This window comes from Cynocephalus volans, chromosome 3 (assembly GCF_027409185.1).
Source record: "Cynocephalus volans isolate mCynVol1 chromosome 3, mCynVol1.pri, whole genome shotgun sequence".
NCBI classification, from domain to species: domain Eukaryota; kingdom Metazoa; phylum Chordata; class Mammalia; order Dermoptera; family Cynocephalidae; genus Cynocephalus; species Cynocephalus volans.
Genome location: NC_084462.1, coordinates 12728122 through 12750847, shown reverse-complemented (window position 1 = coordinate 12750847; position 22726 = coordinate 12728122). Strand labels below are relative to the sequence as shown.

General features: G+C 39.2%; 2 protein-coding genes across 2 annotated transcripts in view; both read left to right on the top strand.

Annotated features, from left to right (window-relative positions):
• The window catches only part of LOC134372211 (zinc finger protein 772-like), a 70932-nt gene extending 49886 nt beyond the window's left edge, over nucleotides 1–21046 (top strand). The window contains exon 6 of the mRNA XM_063089542.1: nucleotides 20004–21046. Within this exon, the coding sequence (XP_062945612.1) occupies nucleotides 20004–20934 (931 nt within the window). The 3' untranslated portion in view covers nucleotides 20935–21046. The remainder of the gene's footprint in view (nucleotides 1–20003) is intronic.
• Nucleotides 11649–19331, top strand: LOC134372221 (zinc finger protein 671-like). Its single transcript, XM_063089561.1, has 4 exons — nucleotides 11649–11856; nucleotides 15826–15864; nucleotides 18106–18232; nucleotides 18766–19331. The coding sequence occupies exons 2-4, from the start codon at nucleotides 15850–15852 to the stop codon at nucleotides 19155–19157; spliced, it is 534 nt and encodes a 177-aa protein (XP_062945631.1). The 5' UTR covers nucleotides 11649–11856; nucleotides 15826–15849; the 3' UTR covers nucleotides 19158–19331.
• Nucleotides 21047–22726: the final 1680 nt, after the last annotated feature.

The window sequence follows — 22726 nt, the reverse complement described above, 5'->3', positions numbered from 1 at the left end:
TGCTAAGTAATTTATTATGATATAATAACAAATGCAAAACTACTGATATATAGGGAGGTTCATTGCACAGAAATTTGGTACTAACATAAACATCTGTGAATGAGAAATGTTTAAAACATTTAATTATATTTCATCTACAAAACAGTCATGCAGTCATTCAACAAATGAGAATCTGTCACTCTGTAGAATGAGATATAAGAAGACTGAGAGAACACAGCAATATGAGAAAAACAACCCAGGATACAAAGGAGGAAATTTATAAAGAGATAAGTACCATGAAAAAGAATATAGCAGAACTCTTATAACTGAAAGACTCATTCAATGAAATAAAAACTGCAATCGAGAGTGTAAACAGCAGGCTAGAGCAAGCAGAAGAAAAACTCTCTTATCTCAAAGCCAGTCTTTTTTAAATAACTCAAGTGGACACACAAAAAAAGAAAAAAAAAAGAGTATTTTCAAGACCTATCAGACAACCTTAAGCACACAAATATCCAAATCATGGGTGTTCAAGAAGGGGAGGAGAAAGGAAAAGCCATTGAAAACTTATTTCGTGAAATAGTAATGGAAAACTTCCTGGGTATTGGTAGAGATATGGACCTCCAGATCAAGAGGCTCAAAGATCCCCAAACAGAGTCAATCCAAAAGGTCCTCTCTGAGACACACTGTAGTTCAACTGGCAAAAGTCAAAGACAAAGACAGAATCCTAAAAACAGCAAAAGAAAAGCATCAAGTCACCTATAAGGGAGTCTGCATCAGATTAATAGATTTCTCAGCAGAAATCCTACAGGCCAGAAAAGAATGGGATGATACATTCAAAGTACTAAAAGAAAGAAAGCTGCCAGCCAAGAATACTATATCCAGGAAGGCTATTTTCCGAAATGAAGGGGTAATAGATAGACAAAAGCAAAACAAAAGCTACAGGAGTTCACCACCACGTGACCAGCTCTACAAGAAATCCTTAAGAGAGTCCTGCACCTGGAACCCACAAAACAATAATAACCACTATGAATACATGAAAAAGAATGAACACCACTGGTAGACAAGATATGAAAATGAGAAAGAGAAAGAAACTATACTATACCACCTCAAAAGACCAATGAACACTGAAGACAAACAATAAAAGGGGAAGAAAGAAACAAAAGATATTTAAATCAACCATATGAACAGTAATTAAATGCCAGGAGTAAGATAATACCTTTCAATAACAAATCTAAATGTAAATGGATTAAATTCCCCACTCAAATGACACATGATTGATTGGATTAAAAAGCTAGATCCAACTATATGCTGTTTTCAAGAGACTCACCTCACCTATAAAGACACACACAGACTTATAGTGAAGGGATGTAAAAAGATATAACATGCAATTAGAAACCCAAAACAAGCAGTGGTACCTAATCTTATATCAGAAAAAATAGACTTTAAACCAAAAACCATAAAAAGACACAAAGAAGGCCATTAAATAATGATAAAGGGATCTGTCTAGCAAGAAGATGTAACAATCATAAACATATATGCTCCCAATACCAGAGCACCCAGATATATAAAGCAAACACTATTAGACATAAAGAAAGAGATAGACCCCAATATGATATTAGTTGGAACCTCTCTCAGCATTGAACAGATCATCTAGGCAGCAAATAGAGAGACACAGGATTTAACCTACAATTTAGACCGATTATACTTGGCAGATATCTATAGGACATTTCATCCAAGAACTACAGAATATGAATTCTTCTCATCAGCACATGGAACATACTCCAGGACAGACCACATGTTAGGTCACAAATCAAGTCTCAACACATTTTTAAATATTGAAATCATTTTGAGTATCTTTTCAGACCACAACAGATAAAAACTAGAAATCAGTGACAAGTGAAACTCTGGAAACTATACAAACACATGGAAATTAAACAGCATGCTCCTGAATGCTCCTATAGGTCCAAGAAGAAATTAAACAGAAAATCACAAAATTTCTTTAAATTAATGGAAATAAAGACACATAATATGAAAACCTGTGGGATATAGCAAAAATAGTACTAAGAGGGAAGTTTATTACTATCAAATTCCATTGTAAATCAAAAGAATAGAAAGATTTCAAATAAACAACCTAATGCTGCAACTCAAAGGGCCAGAAAAACAACCCAATACCAAAATTAGCAGATGGAAAGAAATAATTAAGATCAGAGCAGAACTAAAAGTTGTTCTTTTGAGAAGATAAACAAAATAGACAAACGATTATCTAGCCTAGCTGAAAAAAAGAAGACCCAAATAACAAAAATCAGAAGTGAAAGAAGAGACATTATATCTGATACCACAGGAATACAAAGTATCATTAGAGACTATTATAAACAATAATACATCAAGAAATTTGAAAACCTGAAGGAAATGGATAAATTTCTGGACACATACAAACTACCAAGACTGAGCCAAGAAGAAATAGAAAGCCTGAACAGACCAATAACAAGCAATGAGATTGAAGCAATAATCAGCAGTCTCCCAACAAAGAAAAGTCCAGGACTGGATGGCTTTACTGCTGAACTCTACCAAACCTTTAAAGAGGAATTGATACCAATTCTCTTCAAACTATTCCAAAAAAAATTGAAACAGAGGCTATTCTCCAAACATCATTCTATGATTCCAGCATCACTCTGATACCAAAACCAGACAAAGATACAATGAAAAAAGAGAACTACAGGCCAGTATCTCTGATGAACATAGATGAAAAAATTATCAACAAAATATTAGGAAACAGAATACAGCAATACATCAAAAAAATTATACACCATGATCCAGTGGGATTCATCCTAGGGATGAAAGGATGGTTCAATAGATGCAAGTCAATAAATGTGATACACCACATCAAGAAAATCAAGAACAAGACCATATGATTATCTCAATAGATGCAGAAAAAGTATTTGATAAAATTCAACATCCCTTTATGAGAAAGACTCTCAGCAAATTAAATATAGAAGGAAAATATATCAATACAATAAAAGCCATATATGGCAAACCCACCGCCAATATCATTCCTGAATGGGAAACAAGAAAGGAATAGGATAGGTATGCCCCCACTAACCATCCTATGTAACATAGTATTAGAAGTACTAGCCAGAGCAATCAGTCAAGAGAATGAAATAAAGGGCATCCAGATTGGAAAAGATGAAGTCAAACTGTCCCTGTTTGCAGATGACATGATCTTATATAAGAAAAACCTAAATACTCTACAAAAAAAACTCTTAAAGCTCATAAATGATTTCAGTAACATGGCAGGATACAAAATCAACATGCAAAAATCAGTAGCGTTTTTACACTCCCACAATGAACTAGAAGAAAAAGAAATCACGAAAACAAGCCCGTTTACAATAGTTACCAAAATCCAATAACAACAACAACCCCCCCCAAAAAAAACCCCACCTAGGAATCAATTTAACCAAGGTGGTGAAAATTCTCTACAGTGAGAAATACAGATCACTGCTGAAAGGAATTACAGAGGACAAAAAAGATGGAAAGATATTCCATGTTCATGGATTGGAAGAATGGACATTTTGAAAATGTCTATAATACTCAGAGTGATCTACAGATTCAATGCAACCCCCATCAAAATACCAGTGACAATTCTTCACAAAAATAGGAAAAACAATACTAACATTCATATGTAACAAAAAAGACCCTGAATAGCAAAAGCAATCCTGAGAAATAAATAAATAAATAATAAAGCTGGAGGCATTACACCACCTGACCACATTATACTACAAAGCTATAGTAACCAAAACAGCATGGGACTGGCATAAAAATAGACACTCAAACCAATGGAACAGAATAGGGAACCCAGAAATTTACCCACATGCTTACAGCCAACTGATACTTGATAAAGGCACTAAGAACACACAATGGGGAAAAGACTGCCTCTTCTATAAATGATGTTGGTCAAACTGGACATCCATATGTAGAAGAACAGAACTAGACCCATACCTCTCTCCATATACCAAAATCAACTCAAAATGGATGAAAGACATATATAAGACCTGAAACTATAAAATTCCTAAAAGAAAAAATATAGTAACACTTCAAGGAGTAGGACTGAGCAAAGACTTTATGAATAAGACCCAAAAGCACAAATAATAAAAGAAAAAACAAACAAATTGCATTATATCAAACTAAAAACCTTCTTCACAGCAAAGGAAACAATCAACAAAGCAAAAATACAACCTACACAATGGGAGAAAATATTTGCTATTTATACATCTGACAAGAAATTAATATCCAGAATATGCAACTTCACAGTAAAAAAGCAAGAGAATCCAATTAAAAAATGTACAAAAGAGCTGAATAGACACTTTTTTCAAAGGAAGACATACAAATGGCCAAGAGGTATATCAAAAAATGCTTAACATCACTAAGTATCAGGGAAATGCAAATCAAGCCACACTGAGATATCATCACACATCGGTTATACTGACCATTATGAAAGAAACAGAGGATAACAAATGCTGATGAGAATGTGGAAAAAGAGAAACCCTCCTACACTGCTGGTGAGAGTGTAAATTAGTGCAGCCATTATAGAAAACAGTATGGAAGTTCCTCAAACAACTATAGATAAAACTGCCATATGATTCAGCAATACCACTACTAGGGTATACCCAAAGAAATGGAAATCATCATGTCAAAGGGATACCTGCACTCCCATCTTTATTGCAGCTCTATTTACAATAGCCAAGAAATGGAACCAACCTAAATGTCCAGTGATGGATGACTGGATAAAGAAAATGTGGTATGTATACTCAATGTCACACTTCTGTGCCATACAAATTAATAAAGTTCTGCCATTTGCAACAACATGGATGAACTTAGAGAAAATTATGCTAAGTTAAATACGCCTGGCACAGAAAGAGAAATCTTGCATGTCCTCACTCATAAGTAAGAGCTAAAAACAAATAAAATAAAGATACAATGCTCACAATAATACATTAACGTTTCAAAAGGAGAAAACAGAACTAAGTTTACCAGAGGTGGGAATGGGGAAGGGAGGGTGGGGTTAGTGAGAAATCAGTAAAGGACACGAAAAATGATTACACTATGTAACATTGAGTATACAAACTATCCTGATTCGAACACCACATATTGTATACAGGTATTGACATTTGTCACTGTACCCCACAGATATGTACAATCAATTATGGTTCAATTAAAAAAATTTTTTTAAAAGCCATTATGAACCAACAAATGGGATAACCTAGTAGAAATGAATAAATTCCTAGAAACTTCCAACCTACCAATACTAAGACTGAATCATGAAGAAATAAAAATTTAAATAGACCAATCATGAGTAAGAATGTTGAATTCATAATCAAAAACTCACACCAAAGAAAATCCTCGGATCAGATGGATTCATTGCTAAATTCTTCCAAACATCTAAAGAAGAATTAGAGTTCCAAACATCTAAAGAAGAGTTTGAGTTCTTCTCAAACTCTCTCAAAAAACTGAAGACATGGAGACACTTTCAAACGTATTTTAGAAGATCAGCATTCCCTTCATACCAAAGCCAGATAAGGATACTATGAGAAAAAGAAGTTACAGGCTGATATCCCTCATGAATACAATTGAAAAAATTCTTGACAAAATACTAGCAAACCAAATTTAGCAGAACATTAAAAGGACCATTCACCATGATCAAGTGAGATGCATATGTGGGATGCAAGGATGGTTCAACATATGGAAATCAATAAATGTGTGACACCACATTAACAGAATCAAAGCTAAAACCAAATGATCATCTCAATAGATGCAGAAAAAGCACTTCACAAAATTCCACATCCTTTTGTTATAAAAACTCAATAAATTGGGTATGAAGCGAATATATCCCAGCATAATAAAGGCCATATATGACAAGCCCATGGCTAACATCATATTCACTGGCGAAAAGCAGAAGGCTTTTCCTCTAAGATTAGGAAGAAGACAAGTGTGCCACTTGTGACAAGACCCATACCACTTCTATTGAGCATATTACTGGAAGTTCTCGCTAGAGCAATCAGGGAAGGAAAATAAACAAAGGCATCCAAATAAGAAAGGAAGAAGTAAAATTGTCTATGTTTGAAGATATGATCTTACATACAGAAAACCCTAAAAATTCTACCAAAAAAGCTGTGAGAACTAATGAATTCAGTAACGATGCAGGATATAAAATCAACATATAAAAATTAGTTGCATTTCTATGCAATAACAATTAACTATCTGAAAAACAAAGAAAATGCCATGTACAAGAGCAACAGAAACAATACAATGTTTAGGAATAAATTCAACTGTGGTTGTAGTGGATTGAATTATGTCCCTCCAAAACTCACTGACGCTTGAATTTTGTCCCCCAAGTTTTATGTATTAGAAACTTTTGCGACTGTTAGTCCCCGCTGTGACTGTTAAGAGGGTGGGAAATCCTATTGTGGTAATTAAAAGTGGAGCCTTGAAGAGGTGATTAGATTGTAGGACCATGTTGTAGTGAATGGATTAAAAATGGTGATCAGGGGCATGTTTCTGAGGGCTTGAGAAGAAGAGAGAAGAGAGTCTGTCTTTCTCTCTGCTCTCCCTGCTTCCACCATCTTGCAATGTGAGACCCCTGGGTCACTATTGCCACCATGAGATGGACTTTTGATTTCTCCTTCTCAGAAACTGTTAAGCAGTAAATTTCATTTTCTTACAAAGTACCCAGTTCCATGTGTTTTGTTATAAGCAACAGAAATGGACTAATACAGTGGTGAAATCTTTGTGCACTGAAAACTATGAGACACTGATGAAAGAAATTGAAGACAGAAATAAATGTAAAGATATCCTGTGTATGTGAATTGGAAGGATCAGCATTGTTAGAATTTCATACTACTCATAGCTTCAATGCTATCCCTATAAAAATTCTAATGGTATTTTTCACAGAAACAGAAAAAAAAAAATCCCAGAATTCATATGGAACCACAAAAGATTCCAAATATCCAATACAATCTTGAGAAATAACAAAGTTGGAGGAATCATACTTCCTGTAAAACTGCGGTAATCAAAACAGTATAATACTGACATAAAAACAGACACATAGATCAGTGCAGCAGAATGGAGAGCCCAGAAATAAACCCACGCATGCTCCATCAACTAATATTGACAAGGATGCCAAGAATACACAATGGGGAAAGAGTAGTTCAATAAATGGTGGTGGGAAAACTGGATATCCACATGCAAAAGAATGAAACTGGACCACACTATCTTACACCACTCACAAAAATTAACTTGAAATGGATTTAAGACTTACATGTAAGACCCCTGAAACTATAAAATTCCTAGAAGAAAATATAAGGAAAAATCTCCCTAACATTGATCTTAGCATTGATTGTTTGGCTATAACATCAGAAACAACAACAACAACAACAAAAATAGACAAAGAAAAGCAAAAATAAACAAGTGTGACTATATCATACTGATGGGTGTGTTAACAATGTTGATTGTGTCAATCATTTTACAATGTATAGTTATATTAGATCATTAGCTGTCACCTTAAATATATACAATTTTATTTGTCAATTACATCTCAATAAAGCTGGATAAAAATCTGCCCACTTTTCAGATATACAACTTTTAGATTCTTACTAAGGAGTAAGAAATCAAAGGCCATATGTTACCAAATGAAGAAGGTCCCCCTGCCCGATGCACAGCCATGCCAAACACTGGACATTAAGATGTGTGGTGAAGAAAGCTGATGGAGTTTGGATGCGTTGTCCCTTTCAAAACTCATGTGGAAATTTGATCTCCAATGTGGCAGTGTTGGAAACTGATTGAGTCGTGGGGCGGATTCCTCACGAATGGATTAATGCTCTCCCTGGGGGAGGGGGGAGTAATGAGTGAGTTCCCACTCTATTAGTTCCCATGAGAGCTGGTTGTTTATAAGATCCTGGCACCTCCTCTCTCTCTGCTCTCTCTTGCTTCCCCTCTCGCCATGCGATCTGCTTGTACCCGCCTGCTGCCTGCTGCCTTTCTCCCATGAGTAGAAGCCTGAAGCCCATGCCAGATGCAGCTATCCCAGAATCATAAGCTAAATAAACCTCTTTCCTTTATAAATTACCCAGTCTCAGGTATTTCTGTTATAGCAACACAAAATGGACTAAAACAAAAGCATAGCTTTTATTGCACAGCCCAGCAAGGAGAATGGGAAGCTATCACTTTAAACCTGATTTCCCCTCTGGCTTTCAATCATGGATTTTTAAAAGCAGAATTAAGGGTAAGGAGCCAGGGCTGTGAACAGCTTGAGCACATCTCTGATTGGTTGTCTCTTATGCAAGCTTCAGAAGTTTCATTATTCTGATTTATTTTTGTCCTTGGTGTCATCCTGTCTGGAAGTTGGGTCGTCTACGTGACTGGAGTCGGGTGGTCTGTTCTGCTACCAACCTCAAGAATTGCAAAACAATTTGAATCTATATGTTAGTGCTGTTATCTTTAAGGCAAAAAACAGTAGCGTCTTGTGACTCTAAATCACTACTGACTACTGTCTAAACTACTATTATTTTATGTTCAACTGGATATATTTTTCTTTAAACAACATTCTTAAGCAGCTTCTGATAATCTCTTCTCTGTTGCAAGGTCCCACACTTGTTATCTAAAGTCTATGGGCTTAACTGCCATAATGGCTATAGACTTACTACTATACTTTCTGATCTTCTAAAAGTTAAAATGAAATTTGTGGCTGTTGGTTTCACCTACAAATGGAGTAAGATACAGACGTATAATAAATAGAGGAATACCAGGGAGCTATCAAGCAGATGAATGGATGCTCAAATTCACTAGTATTAGATAAATGCAAATTAACTGTAATTGCATATTATTTTAAGTCTTTCAAATCACTCAACTTTGGAAAGCAAGAATGGAGTGATGTAGAAGCAGTCATGTATATCTCATGGGAAAATAAATGGCCACAGCTATTTCACTGAGAAATATGAACAAGTACTTTTCAAACACTGTTCTGGAATAACACATGATGCAACAATCCAACATCTGGTATATCCTTCAAGCAGGTCCATAATTTCTTATGGGAGAGAATTTTGCTCACAATATTGTTCAAAACAGCAGGGAAATTGAGGCAATATGTTGTGGCAACAGATATTGGGAGGACCCAGAGATATGTATGAGTAGAGAAATGGAAGAGCTTATGTCCACACTAGAGATTGCTGGGGTAGTTAGTGGTAAATGAAAAGACTTGTACCCAGAAATATGTGTGTTTATCTTAAACACACATTTTAAGTGACAACACAGGAAGACCGAAGTCAATAGTACAATATATTTTGGTACATATTATACAATAGGGCTCTTCTTATTAGAACAGATTTTTTTTTTTTAAACATGACCGGTAAGGGGATCTCAACCCTTGCCTGGGTGTTGTCAGCACCACGCTCAGCAAGTGAGCCAACCGGCCATCCCTATATAGGATCCGAGCGCGTGGCCTTGGTGTTATCAGTACCGCACTCTCCCAAGTGAGCCACGGGCCAGCCCTAGAACAGATATTTTCAGGTGTGATTCCTAGAACAATTTCTCACAACTGACATCCAATCTAAGGCAAAATTGAGTTAGATATTTTTTCAAGATGTACCAAGAATGTGAACACTTTTAACCACTACCACAGCTGCCACATGGAGAGATATACCCTCCCTCTCACCTGGATCACTGAATTATTCGTCTAAATCTACTCCTTGCTTCTAACCTTAGTGCTAAACAGTTCATTCTCAACAGAAAGGCAAGCATGAGACATGAGCGATATAGTCAGGCCCAGTCCCTCTTCTGTTCAGATTCCTGTTTTGGCTTCCAAGTTCTCGTTGTGGAATGTAAAAATCTTTAAATGTCCTGCTCTCCACCACTTGGCCTGGCCCCAGTCTTCTCTTTGACTTCTTCCAGCCTCCTCACTTGCCTGCTGTCACCAGCACTATCCCTCTTGTTGTCACCTCTCACAGAGTGACGGAGATGTAAAAGATTACCCAGAGCCCATGCATTCAGAGCAATGAGAAGCCCAAAAGGACTGCACTGAGGAAAACTCCTTCAAGAGAGGAGCCCAGGCAGTTTCTGCTTCAGTTTTTATTGAAAAGGCAAGAAAGTCACAGAAGAAAAACAGGTGGTTCATCAATCATAGTGAAAACATAAACAAACTGGCTACGTGACAATCTTCATTTAAGCAGGTTTAACTTAAAATAGTTCAAGAAATTTACCATCAAAAGGAGTCATAAAACTAAGCTATGTGATGTACAAAAAGAAAGAGATAATCACCAAAGCGCCTAACTCCCCAAGAAACTCAAAGAAACAGCTTAGGGCAAGATGGTGAACGCCCCCAGGCACTAACTAGCAGAATATCCTTGTTAAAACAAATGAGGAGGAGGTTGTCTCTGTAACAAGGTTGTCTTTGCTCTTATGTAAGAAAACCGGAACTTAACTTGAAGACATTTCTTGTAATTGCCTTAAAAACAAAGAATAAAAATAGGAGTCTTGGCCACTCACAAACACCCAACCAGTCTATTGATTATACAACTAGGGACCTCCCATTGGACCATACCCAAATAAAGCAAATGCCTCATCATAATGTATTCAAATAAGGCAAATGCCTCATAACACCAGAACAAAACAAGGCAAACACCTAGGTGTAGCCAACCAAGTGAGGTCTCTACTTTGTTTCCAGGTTTGGTATTTTATTAAAAGGGCTTGCTACTCATATAGAGCAGAACTCTGTGAACCCCCTTCAGTTTTGAGTGAATCATTCTTTGCTCAAATAGGTTCTGTTAAATTTAACTTGTTTGAATTTTTTCTTCTAACAATCTCAAAGTTCAGATGGTCTCCTTCTAAATATGCTCTGCCTGTGACTACTACAGTCACTGTCCTAGAGGAAAATGGCATGTGGTATCTCACTCTTCTTCTCAGACAGGTCTTAGATTCCAAAAAATAATTGAACCAGGATATGGACTCAGAAATGTTATCTAGATAAATCAGTGTCGCTCCCTGAGTTGGACACAGTCACTGACTCTTACACTTTTTCTGAGGAAATTAGAGTCACAGAGCCTTGTCTATCTGCTCCCAACCACTGAAATCCCTCCTGATTTCCCTGCCATGGCACTATCTGGAATCTTTACTCTCGACCCTGACCTAACATACTGAAACTCATACAATTGATTTTAAAGCTTCAGTCTACATGTATCTAAAGAGCAACAAGGCAATATTTATTAGATCTCAGCTATGGATGAATGCATTTGCGTCTGAGTGACATTGTGGTATCCTGTGTCCACATGGTTTTATAGCTTTGGGGAACATCTGTCATACTATGTCTCTATACATTTCTGTGATCGGTGTAGACTACATTCCATGGAAATCTGGGGACGTCCCCTTTAAGATGGTGAAACCCCACCAGTCTTCAGAACCTCAGCACACCATTTCCCAGCTCCCCTCAAGGTGCTGTCCAGAGGTCATAAACCTTGCTCTTCGCCAGGGCTAGTGGCGCTGTGACTACACTACCCGAGAGCCACTGCGCCGTACGTTGGCGTCGCTGGACCAATGAAGGCTCGGGAGAGGAGGGCGTCTGGGAGGGACTTCCGGCGTCGCCCCACGTGCCTTATTTTGTTTACTGGGTTCTGTCCACCGGTCAGAACCTTCGGAGAGCTGGATCGGCCTGATATGGCGAATGCAGGAGAGCGCTGTCTCCCCTGCTCTGAGGCTCGGCGACTCCGCCGGGAGTGACCCGCGCCAGATCCGACGGACACTGCCGTGTCTGGGTCCCTGCCCCGGTCGGCCGTCGCTCTTGGCCCAGCTCCGCCTACAGACCCCGACGGTCGCGTGCTGAGCGACCTCGCTCAGGTAAATGCTGTATCCTCCGGTCATTCACCCAGCTTCTCTTATTCTGCATTAAAATTTACATATTTTTACTTTACGAGTGTCCTCTCAACGTATTTATACTTACTCCAATGTTTATTTATTCGTATATATATATTTACCCCTATATTTATATTTTTTTACCCCAATGACTTTGGTCTTCCGGACTTTGAAATATGACATGCATGGAGAAAATTGCACAGAACTTAAAATGTAGTTTTTATAACTAGTCCTAAAATTAATGTGTTCACTGTCTTGGTCAGGAATTGGGACGTAAATAACACCCCAGAAGCCACCCGTGCGGTCCTTCCAAAACAATTATCCCAATCCCGAAAGTTAAGCAACTGTCTGATGTTTCAAGTAGGCATTTCCTGGCCTTTCTTTATTTTTATTTTTATTTTTTTGATACTTTTACCAACTATGTGGGAAATACTAGGCCAACGTAGTTTAGTGTCTCCCCTTTTTAAAATTTTCTGTGAATGGAATCATATAATAAAGATCATAATTACTTCGTTTGCACAATATGTTGTGATTTTACCCATGTTTTTTATGCCTATTCATTTCGTTTTCAGTTTTTGCTCACTATTTCATGGTATGGTATGAATTTGTGAATAAAATGTCCTTATATATTCTCCTGTAGGAGGCTTTTCTTTGTGTGTTTTCCTATGTTTTTCCCTTTTATGAGTGTTGCTATTATGCCCATACCTGCATGTTTTCTGGGTTATACAAACACTTATTTGTCTAGCATATATATCAAACATAGGAATTTCTTTTTCACAAATAAAGGTTTAAATTTACTTTGTAATGCCAAACTGTTCTACGTAATTTTACCAATTTAGACATACAGTAGTAGTTTATGGTATTTTCTAATTTTAGTAACCCTTGACAATGCCACTCCGATGAGTTTTGTTTTGATTTGCATCTCCTTGATTGCCATTAAGATTAAACTTGCCTTTTTTTTTAAAGAATTGCTTACCTTCTGGAATTCTTGTATATGCGCAAGAGTTCTGGACTCCTTTTGAGTTGCTTTTTTCCCCTCATTAATTTGTAGGATTATCAATTGAATTTTCAAATCATTCACTTATTTACATATTAACTTTAACAATTGTAGAAGATTCAAATATTTTTTTGAATTGTGTGGCTTGCTATATCCACGTTTATGTTTTTGAAGTATCCTTGTATTATGATAACAGAAGCCCTTTATTTTAATATAGCTGGATTTATTATATATGTATTTATTAACAAGTGCATTATCTTTATTAACTTTTAAGAGAGATAATTTTTGTCTTCCCAGTTAAGCTTTATTCAGCTGAAATTACTTTTTGTGCAACATTTAAAGTGGCGGTTTAAATTATATTTTGCTATTTGGATAGCCCATTGTCACAGAACAATTTATTTAAAAACTGCCTTTCTAATGCACTATATAGCACAACTGCGGCTATAAATCAGGATTGACACGTATTTGACACAGTCTGTCCCATTAGTTTTTAAATCTGAATTCTGTGCCACTATGTCAGTATCACACTTTTTTCTTAATATAGTTTTATAATATCGTTATTTCTTGTAGAGTAATTACTCTACTCTTGTATCTTAAGGTAGCTTTTGTTTGTTCTTTACCAATTACCTTGTGACTTTTTAGAAATAGTTTCTTGAGTTCTGAAACTGTTATTAGCTGCTCTCTAGAAAACAGGTATTTTAGCAAAATTTCATGGTAATTTTGTATTGCAGCGTCACCAGATACACCAAACTAAAACTTGACACTCTCAAGGATGCATTTTATTAATATTTTAATTTTTAGATAACAAAGCATATTTCGTAACCCTTACTTTTCCATACTTGTACTAGAACTATACTGACTTGATATCTGTTTTTCTCTGAATATTTCTTCCAAGATAATTCATCCTGGTTTTCTTTCTGAGGGAACATTTTTTAAGGCATGTGTCAAGATTTTTTTACTTTATTCTGAGTCTTTTGGCACTTTGTATTGTCTGTAATCCTGCACCCGCTTTTATGCTGAGAAGTCTGAGTTGTATTCAGAGATGATAGGGCTTTCTTACTCCAGTTCAATATATTCATTTCTTTGTCCTTCATATTGTTTATTTTCAGTAATGTTTCTAGGTGTAATTTTTTCCCCCATTTTTAAAGATGCTCTCTCTGTCATATTTTTTCTACTTATTTGCTCTATATCATCCACATTTGTTTCTTCCACCTCTATTCATCTCACCCCTTTTCTTTATACATTTTTTCCCTTTATTTTGTTCTGTTTTATTTTTTTATATTGTCTGTGGCTGGTAATGCATCTTTCTAAGTTGTGATTTAGATTTATGTTTTTTTTTAAAAGATGACCGGTAAGGGGATCTCAACCCTTGGCTTGGTGTTGTCAGGACCACGCTCAGCCAGTGAGCAAACTGGCCATCCCTACACAGGATCCGAACCCGTGGCCTTGGTGTTATCAGCACCGCACTCTCCCGAGTGAGCCACGGGCCGGCCTAGATTTATGTTATTGTCCAACTTATTGTGAGTTCTTTATAGAAATTATTGTATTTTAACATTTCTCATTTTTGATTCTTGTTTTGTGCCATATTACTGATTTTAGCTCTTTAAATGAAACTATTATACTAATTTTTATTATGCTTATTCTTAATTAATTTATCCCCCCATTTTTTCAATACACGCACCTATTTATGTATTACGTAAACTTACAGATTTGTAGTATACTCATACACACTTAATAGGGTTTTTGTTTTCTGTTTTTTAAGTGGTACAGGTTAAGCATCCCTAATCTGAAAATCCAAAATTTGAAATGCTCCAAAATCCAAAACTTTTGACTGCTGACATAATGCTCAAAGGAAATGCTCATTGGAGCTTTCTGGGTTAGGGATGCTCAACTGGTATGTATTCTGCAAATATTACAAAATCCAAAAAAAATCGGAATCCTGAACACTTCTGGTCCCAGCCATTTCCGATAATGGATACTCATCCTGTACTCTTCTGGCAACATTTATTTTACTGTTAAATCATCTTCTTCCAGTGGTATTACAAGACAAAATGATTAAGATATTTTGGTGAAATACTTCTTTTCAGAGGACAAAAATGAATCATTGTAAGGATGAAAAGGAATAAGGCTTCACCCTAACAGGATGTTAGAACTCAAGATGTTTCCCTTTGTATACTGAGGATGGAACACAGGTCAGGTCCTAGCTTGTTTCCTTTCAGTTTAAATATCAGAAATTACGTCCAGTTTCCCTGAACTGCTGGAGGCTAAGCACAGTTACTGTTACTCCAGCAACAATTTTTTTAATCAGAGATTCAATCTATGAATCAAGTAAGCTAGAATTTGAAAAATTTCATAAATAACTGTAAATTTCATATAAAACAATTTTAAAGTAAAATTTGAAAGGGAAGTACAAAAAGGAGTCAAATGCCTGATTACCTATTACGGCCAACTACAATCTATAGGAAGAGAAGAATGTATTATTGACACAGGAAGAAACAAAATAAAGGAATTATATGGAAGTGTCAGAAATAGACGTGGACATAATTTAATTTTGACAAGTTTGGCTTAAGACTATATAATAGTAGTATGTGACCTGCCATAACTGTTCCATCCCTGAGCTATCCCTTACTTTTCTGGCTCGTTAGGCTCCTGTCTCACTGGCCTCATGGATGCTTCTCAAACACACCAAACATGACCCCAGCAGAGGGACTTTGCACTTGTTTTTCCCACTGCCAAATGCCTTTCTTCAAGATATTCACATGACTTGATGGCACAATTCTATAACATTTTCTCCCTTATTTTACATGATTTATTTTTCCCTTCAGCATTTATTTTCACCTGAAATATTAAATGTTTTACTCCATTGTCTTCTTTACTGTCTGTAAAGAAGTAAATTCTGTCTGTAAATTCACATCCTTTGTGTGAGTTAAAGTAGCATGGCTCTGCTTTTCTTATAGGTTCCACTTGCTGCAGAAGCACAAATGGACCTTGCTCTGGTGAGTGTCCTGGAGCTCTTTTGCTGCACTCTTCTTGCCCTTGGTGTCTGGAGACCTTAGAGAATAGAGAAACTATAAGCCCAGGTTCCTGAGTTCAGGCTTGAGGTTATACAGAGAGGTTCCCATTTTTGACAACCAGTAGAGTAAGGTGTGAAAGGAATCAGCATGTATGAATGCTTGGGGTGAGACTGAGATGGGAGTGATAGGTCTCTGTTAAGTCTGATGGGAACAGAGAACAGTGGGGCTGGCGTCAGGCTTGGAATGGCAGCCTGAGAAGTTGGGTCTCTGTTCTGAGAGTGATGACAGCCATGGCATTCTTAGAGCAGAAGAGAAAAGTGATCTGACTCAGGTCCTTATAGCCTCCCTCTGGCTGCAGTGTACAGAACAGACTCTGTGAGAGCTTCCCATGAGGGAAGTTACTGCAATTGTCTAGATAAGTACTGGTTGTGACTGAACCAGAGTAGTGGATGTGGAGGTGCGAGAAATGTTTGGCTTCTGGATTTGTTTTTAAAGTAGGCAGACCAGATTTTGTGATGTGAAGGGTAACAGGGAAGTGGAGGAGTCACAGAAGACTCCAGGGCTTTTGGTCTTAGCATCTGGAAGGATGGAAGTGCCATCAACTGAGATGGGGGCGGTTACTGGTATGAGTACTTTTCAGCGAGAATATTAGGAGTTAGGTTGTGGGGTTTTTTTAAATTTATTTTTTAATTGAAACATAATTGATTATGCATATTTATGGGGGGAGTTAGATTTTGGCCATTTGGAGTTTCTCATGTTCCAGAGACTCCAAGTAGAGGTGATGAGTCAACAGTTAGACGTGTGGATCTAGAGTGCTGGGGAGGGCATTAGGGTGGAGACACCTAAAATGTGGCATCTGGTGTGTGGATCAAGGTGGAACTCTGGGTCCTGTATAGGAGGGGGCATGTTTAGGTCGTGGTGATGACAATACTGTTTCAGGACAAGGAAAAGAGAATGGAGGCTATGGACAGAGTTCTTGCTTGGGCAACTGGTGGGGGTGGTGGGTGTCACGAAGACAAGGAAGAGTAGTAGTCATCAGCAGGAAGACATGGGAAGGCGAAGGTCTAGCAGGTGGCAAAGGTTTTCATGGGGGAGTGGGTATGACATGGATGCCGAGGCAAAGCAGATGTGGAGGTGAGGTGACAGTGAAGTCACGCTGGTGCTTATTCACCCTTCCATACACTCACCAGGCTTTTGTAGTGGCTCTTAATGGGACTTCGGGAGTTTTTGTCAGAATGTCAGATTAATGCACCTAAGGTGTCGTGTCAGTGATTGTGGGGTTGTTTTGTTTTGTTTTGTTTTGGTTGTGGGTTTTGAATAAGTCTTACTGGACAGAGATTGTAACTGGTAAAGAGACATAATGTACAATATAGAAGTGGAACATGCAGGAGTATTTAGATTTGCATGTGGCTCTGGGTGACTAAAGCTGAAGCCAGGAACAAAGACAGGTGGGGAGCCTTCCGAGCAGGGTCAGAGACTGCCCTTGGAGGTCTGGGGCGTAGTAAGATCCTGTTGCACTTGCCAAGCACTTTCTGGATGCCGTGTGTGGAAGCGCATGTGAGGAGGCCAGAGAAATACCAATTTTGTGAGCCAGATGATGGTAGTGGGGATCAGATATGAGGGGTCTTCACAAACCTCATGGAAAGATGCACATTGTCTTTTAATTCCATTTTTCCATGAACTATTTTCTGTAATTTGTTTCTTGGCAACTGTCCATTATAGGGCTCAAACCCTAGACTTTGTTGTTATTGGCACCACGCTCTAAACTGAGCTAACCGGTCAGTCCTCCACAAACTTTTGAAGTACCCTCATATGCGGTGGATATATGACTTAACAAGTGATGTACATGTGGGAAAGAAATGTGAACTAATTGCCCCAGGGCCCTGGTGCTAGAAACTTAAGAGAGAATGATGAGCCCAGGTTTGATTACATTTGGAAGGCATGATCCTAGGGACTCTCAGGCTATTACCTGGCAGGAGAGGGATGGGGGGTCCTGCATACCAGGCCCAGAGCTTAGATAGCATCTTTTGCCCACTTGCTGTTGTTGCTGAAGATGGGACCCAGTGATCAGTGGAGCATGAGGAAGTAATGGTACCTGCCCTCTAAGTTAGGGAGCCGGGGAGGATGAGGAGCAGGGAATGAATGTGGGCTGGGGTTAGGGGATAGTCATGGGTTTTTGGGGAGAGAATCTGTGTGTGGACACAACTGCTCCCATCATTACAGGGCTCTGTGACCTTTGAGGACGTGGCTGTGTACTTTTCCCAGGAGGAATGGAGGCTTCTAGATGAGGCTCAGAGACTCCTGTATCGCGATGTGATGCTGGAGGTCTTTGTACTTGCTGCCTCTCTGGGTAAGGCCCTCACAACCACCCCGTGTCCTGAGCTGGTCTCCTGTCTTTCCTCTTTTTTCCATGGGTAGCTCTGCTCTTCTCATAGATGGACAATGGGCACAACTTCTATTCCCTGTTTCCCCGTTGTAGGTGCTGTGGGTACCAAGGCTGGGCTGTGTGTACTGCCTCTTTCTTTCACAAGTAAACTCAACAAGCTGCCCTGAAGCCTTTTCAAGGAAGGGTTTGTGGGTTAAGATACTTGTTGTTAGTCCAGTGGCTCCCATCTGTTTCATACACTGCCTGCTAGGATGACTCTCAGAACCATGCCATCTCTGTACTCCAGGTTTTGTCCCCTTCTAGCTGACATTTCCTAGGGCCTGATTATAGCAGGGATTGCAGGGACCCAACATGGTCACTATTTGTGGGAGCTACTTGGCTGTTTCTGCAGGACCCTCCTCAGAGATTCTTTCTGTAATATTTTTCTTTCCTGAGGTTTTTTTGGGGTTGGGTGCCCTTGGCCAGTGCCGACCACTCACCTGTCCTCTTTTCCTTAGGACTTGCATCTTCTAAGTCTCATGCTGTTGACCAGCTGGAGCTGGGAGGAGAATCCTGGGTACATGACAGAGTGGACATGACTTCACGCACAGCAAGACAAGCTCAAACTGGGCCTGGCCCTGGTGATTGGCATCAGAGACAGGATGTGATATCATGGCTGGGTTCACATTGTTTGAGGAACATGTCCTGTGCCCAGCGCTGTTTTGGTGCTAAGGCCAGTGGCCATATACCTCATTTCTATCTTTCCTCGCCAGTCTGGACACTTTGCCCACCTGTCATTTCTGCTCTGACTTCTGACCCAGGATTATCCCTCACCTCTCTGTCTTCTACCACTCATTTGTCCTCTCCACTGCTCCCTCTGTTGTGCTCTCCAGGAACGGCCTACACTTAATGTGTCATGAGGTCTGCACAGATTCTTAAGATAGTATTTGAACACCAGCTGCCCAGTTACAGTTAGATTTTCTTGGCTCTGAACACACCCTTCCATGTAGCACACACGTGTCACCAGCAGTGAAGGCCCTGGTGAAAACCTTTTCCAGAGAAGTGTGTTGTGGACCCTGCTTCTCCTCCAGGTGCTACACCCCATCCTTGTGTCCTTTGACTGGTGAGTCTTCCCCATCTATGATATTTAGAGGCCAGTATTGCACAGCAGCCCTTTCCTTAACCTGACCCCAGCTCCTTCATCCTGAATACAATCCCATGGGTTTATTCCTTGGTATGTCAGCTGTACTTTTGTAATGGCACTGCCTCCTATCAAAGTCAACATACCCTTCACCAGCATTCTTCTGCTTTTAGGTTGTTGGCAGGGAGCCAGGGATGAGGAAGCACCTTCTGAGCAAGATGTTTCTGTAGCAGTGTCACAGATAAGTTCTCCAAAGGTGGATCCGTCCACTCATAATGCCTGTCCCTGGGAGTTGTGTGTCCCTGACTCAGAAGATGATTTGCATCTGGCTGAATACCTGGGAACAAACCCTGGGCAGAAACTTCATGGGGCATGTGGAAAAATTCACCCACTTCAGAAGCAGCACAGTGGAGAGGAACTCTTCACAAGGGACTCGGACAAGGCCTTTTGTGTGAAGAGCTGCAGTGTCCCTGCGTCAAAGAAGCCCTTCATGTGCTGGGAAGCCAGGAAGGACTTCTCAAACAGCTTGGCCCTTCTCCAGCACCAGTTTACTCACAGTGGGGAGAAGCCACAAAAGGACATCGTGTGTACAGAGGTCTTTCACAATGGACAAAGGCACTATAAATGCAATGAATGTGGGAAAGCCTTCTGCCGAAAATACAGACTGGCTCAGCACCAGAGAATCCACACTGGAGAAAGGCCTTATGAGTGCAATGAGTGCAGAAAAGCTTTCAGCTACAAACACATACTTGTTCAGCATCAGAGAGTTCACACTGGAGAAAGGCCTTATGGGTGCAGCGAATGTGGTAAAGCCTTCAGCAACAAACCCACGCTTGTTCGGCACCAGCGAATTCATACTGGAGAAAGGCCTTATGAGTGCAGCGAATGTGGGAAATTCTTTAGCCAAAGCTCCAGTCTTAGTGAACATCAGAGAATTCACACTGGGTCAAAGCCTTATAAATGCAGTGAATGCGGAAAATTCTTTACCTCCAACTCCAACCTGGTTAAACACCGTAGAGTTCACACAGGAACCAGGCCTTATGAGTGCAATGAATGTGGGAAGTTCTTTAACCAAAGCCCCAGCCTCATTAAACATCAGAGAGTTCATACAGGTGAAAGGCCATATGAGTGTAGTGAATGTGGGAAATTTTTTAGCCAAAGCTCTACCCTCATTAAGCACCAAAGAGTTCACACTGGAGTAAGGCCTTATAAGTGTTTTGAATGTGGGAAACTTTTTAGCCAGAGCTTTGGCCTCACTCAACACCAGAAAGTTCACACTGGAGAAAGGCCCTATGAGTGCAGTGAATGTGGAGAATTCTCTAGCCAAAACACACAACTTATTCAGCACCAAAAAATTCATGCCAGAGAAATGCCTCATGAGTGCAGTAAATGTGGAATAGTCTTTAGTCAAAGGTCTGCTCTAATTGAGCATGAGAAACTTCACAGCCCAGCTAGGCTTTATGAGTGCAGTGAATGTGGGAAAGCCTTCAGCCAAAGGCCTAACCTCATTCAACACCAGAAAGTTCACACTAGAGAAAGGCTTTAGAATGAGGTGGAGACAACAGGGAATGAGCTCTCTCCCTATTTAATACAACAGCTCAATGAGCTGGCCAGTTAGCTCAGTTGGTTGCAGCATGGTGTTATAACACCAAGGTGAAGGGGTTTAGATATCTGTACCAGCCAGCCACCAAAAATTTTATTGGTGGCTGGCTGGTAATAATTTTATTATTAAATAAAATAACAAATTTTATTTAATAATATTATTATCACTTAGTAATATTGTTATTACTTAGTAATATTATTTAGTAATTTATTATTACTAAAAAAGGGTAATAATTTTAATAATACAACACATTGGAGAGCCTTTGTGAGGAAGAAATCAACCAGATGATGAACACCATACATCTGAACATTCAGAGTGAAGAGATTTTCTATGAGTACCAGATTTATAGGAAGCTTTTAAGGAGCTATATTGTGTTTTCTAATCTGCCAAGGGCCCTTTCCAGATGTATGTCACTGTTGGTTTCTATGGTGGAATCCATCTTGCCTTTACCAAGTGGCAAATCCCCACAGTGTGCATCAGTCAGCTCAGTGTGATCAGGGGAGGCAAACCTCTGCTTTCCTGTGCCCCAGAAGGCATCGTAAGTAGGCTGAGCCCTTGGGTGTTGTCATTCTAACTGGCTAAGATATGGATCTAACCAGCTTTGGCCAAGAGGACCTAATTTGGGTTCTGCTGGCAGCTTGCAAAGGTTTGTTCACCTTCTTCAGCAATATTGTTAGTTTCCCGTGATCTCTGTGATAGATTTTTATACCCTCCAAGTCTGTCTGGGAAATACCTGCCTCAGTTTGCTCTGGTTTGTGTGATAATAAAGTCTTTATTGTTTAAGCCACATTTCATCTTGGGATTTCTGTTCATTGGTTGAAGTGGCTTGAGAACACAATTGGACTCTGCCAGCGTGAAGGGGTGAACACTTTTGTGGATGTCCCCAACTTTGTGTGCCTCAGCAGGAATAATATCATGGCAGAGAATCCAAGTAGTTTTCACTGCGATTTTGACCTAATTTGCATTGTTGCTTAAGCCTTCTTGAGGAGAGACTAGGGCTTTGTGTGACTAATCGTGTGACCTGGATAGCAGGAGTTTTTGTGGGTCCAGAGTTGGGAACATTGTGAGGATCACCAGTGCTTTTTCAAGCAGCATAAATTGGTTCCCTTTTTCACATGTGCTGGCACATAATGGCCAGTACTGTTGAGGAGAAGCTCTTCTCTAGGTTTTGCAAAAGAGCCATCTGCCATAACGTCCAGAATTTTGGGGGTCTGTGTCACTGATTTTTGGACTACAGGCATTAGGTGAGAATCATATTTGGTACATAAACACTGATTTTTATTAATAGGGAGTGAGAGTGGTAAACTGGAGATGTGTCCATTCTAAAGATGCATCCACAAATGTTCCAGGGACTATGGTTGTTTAAGATGAGGGTTTCAGGGAAATTCTGCTGTTGCTCTCCTGTGACCAAGACCACTACCAGACTGAATAAATATTTTTAGGATTCCCATAGCATTTCCAAATTGTTCATCTCAAGGCCACTGCTAAACAAACAAACAAACAAAAAGTGGGGAGATGAGAGACTGAAATCCTGTGGTGCAGGAATGTGATTTTTATGACCCAGGTAGAGTTTCTGATAAGTAGAGACATCTTTCACTGCTCACCAGGCTTTGCTGCTTCTGCAGCAAGAGCCCTTTCATGAGATGAAGAGAGATGCTCGAGTTATCATAGGGTTGCTAAATTTCTACTTTTCCAAAAAGGGAGAGATTCGTATTTTTATATGGAACCATTTATG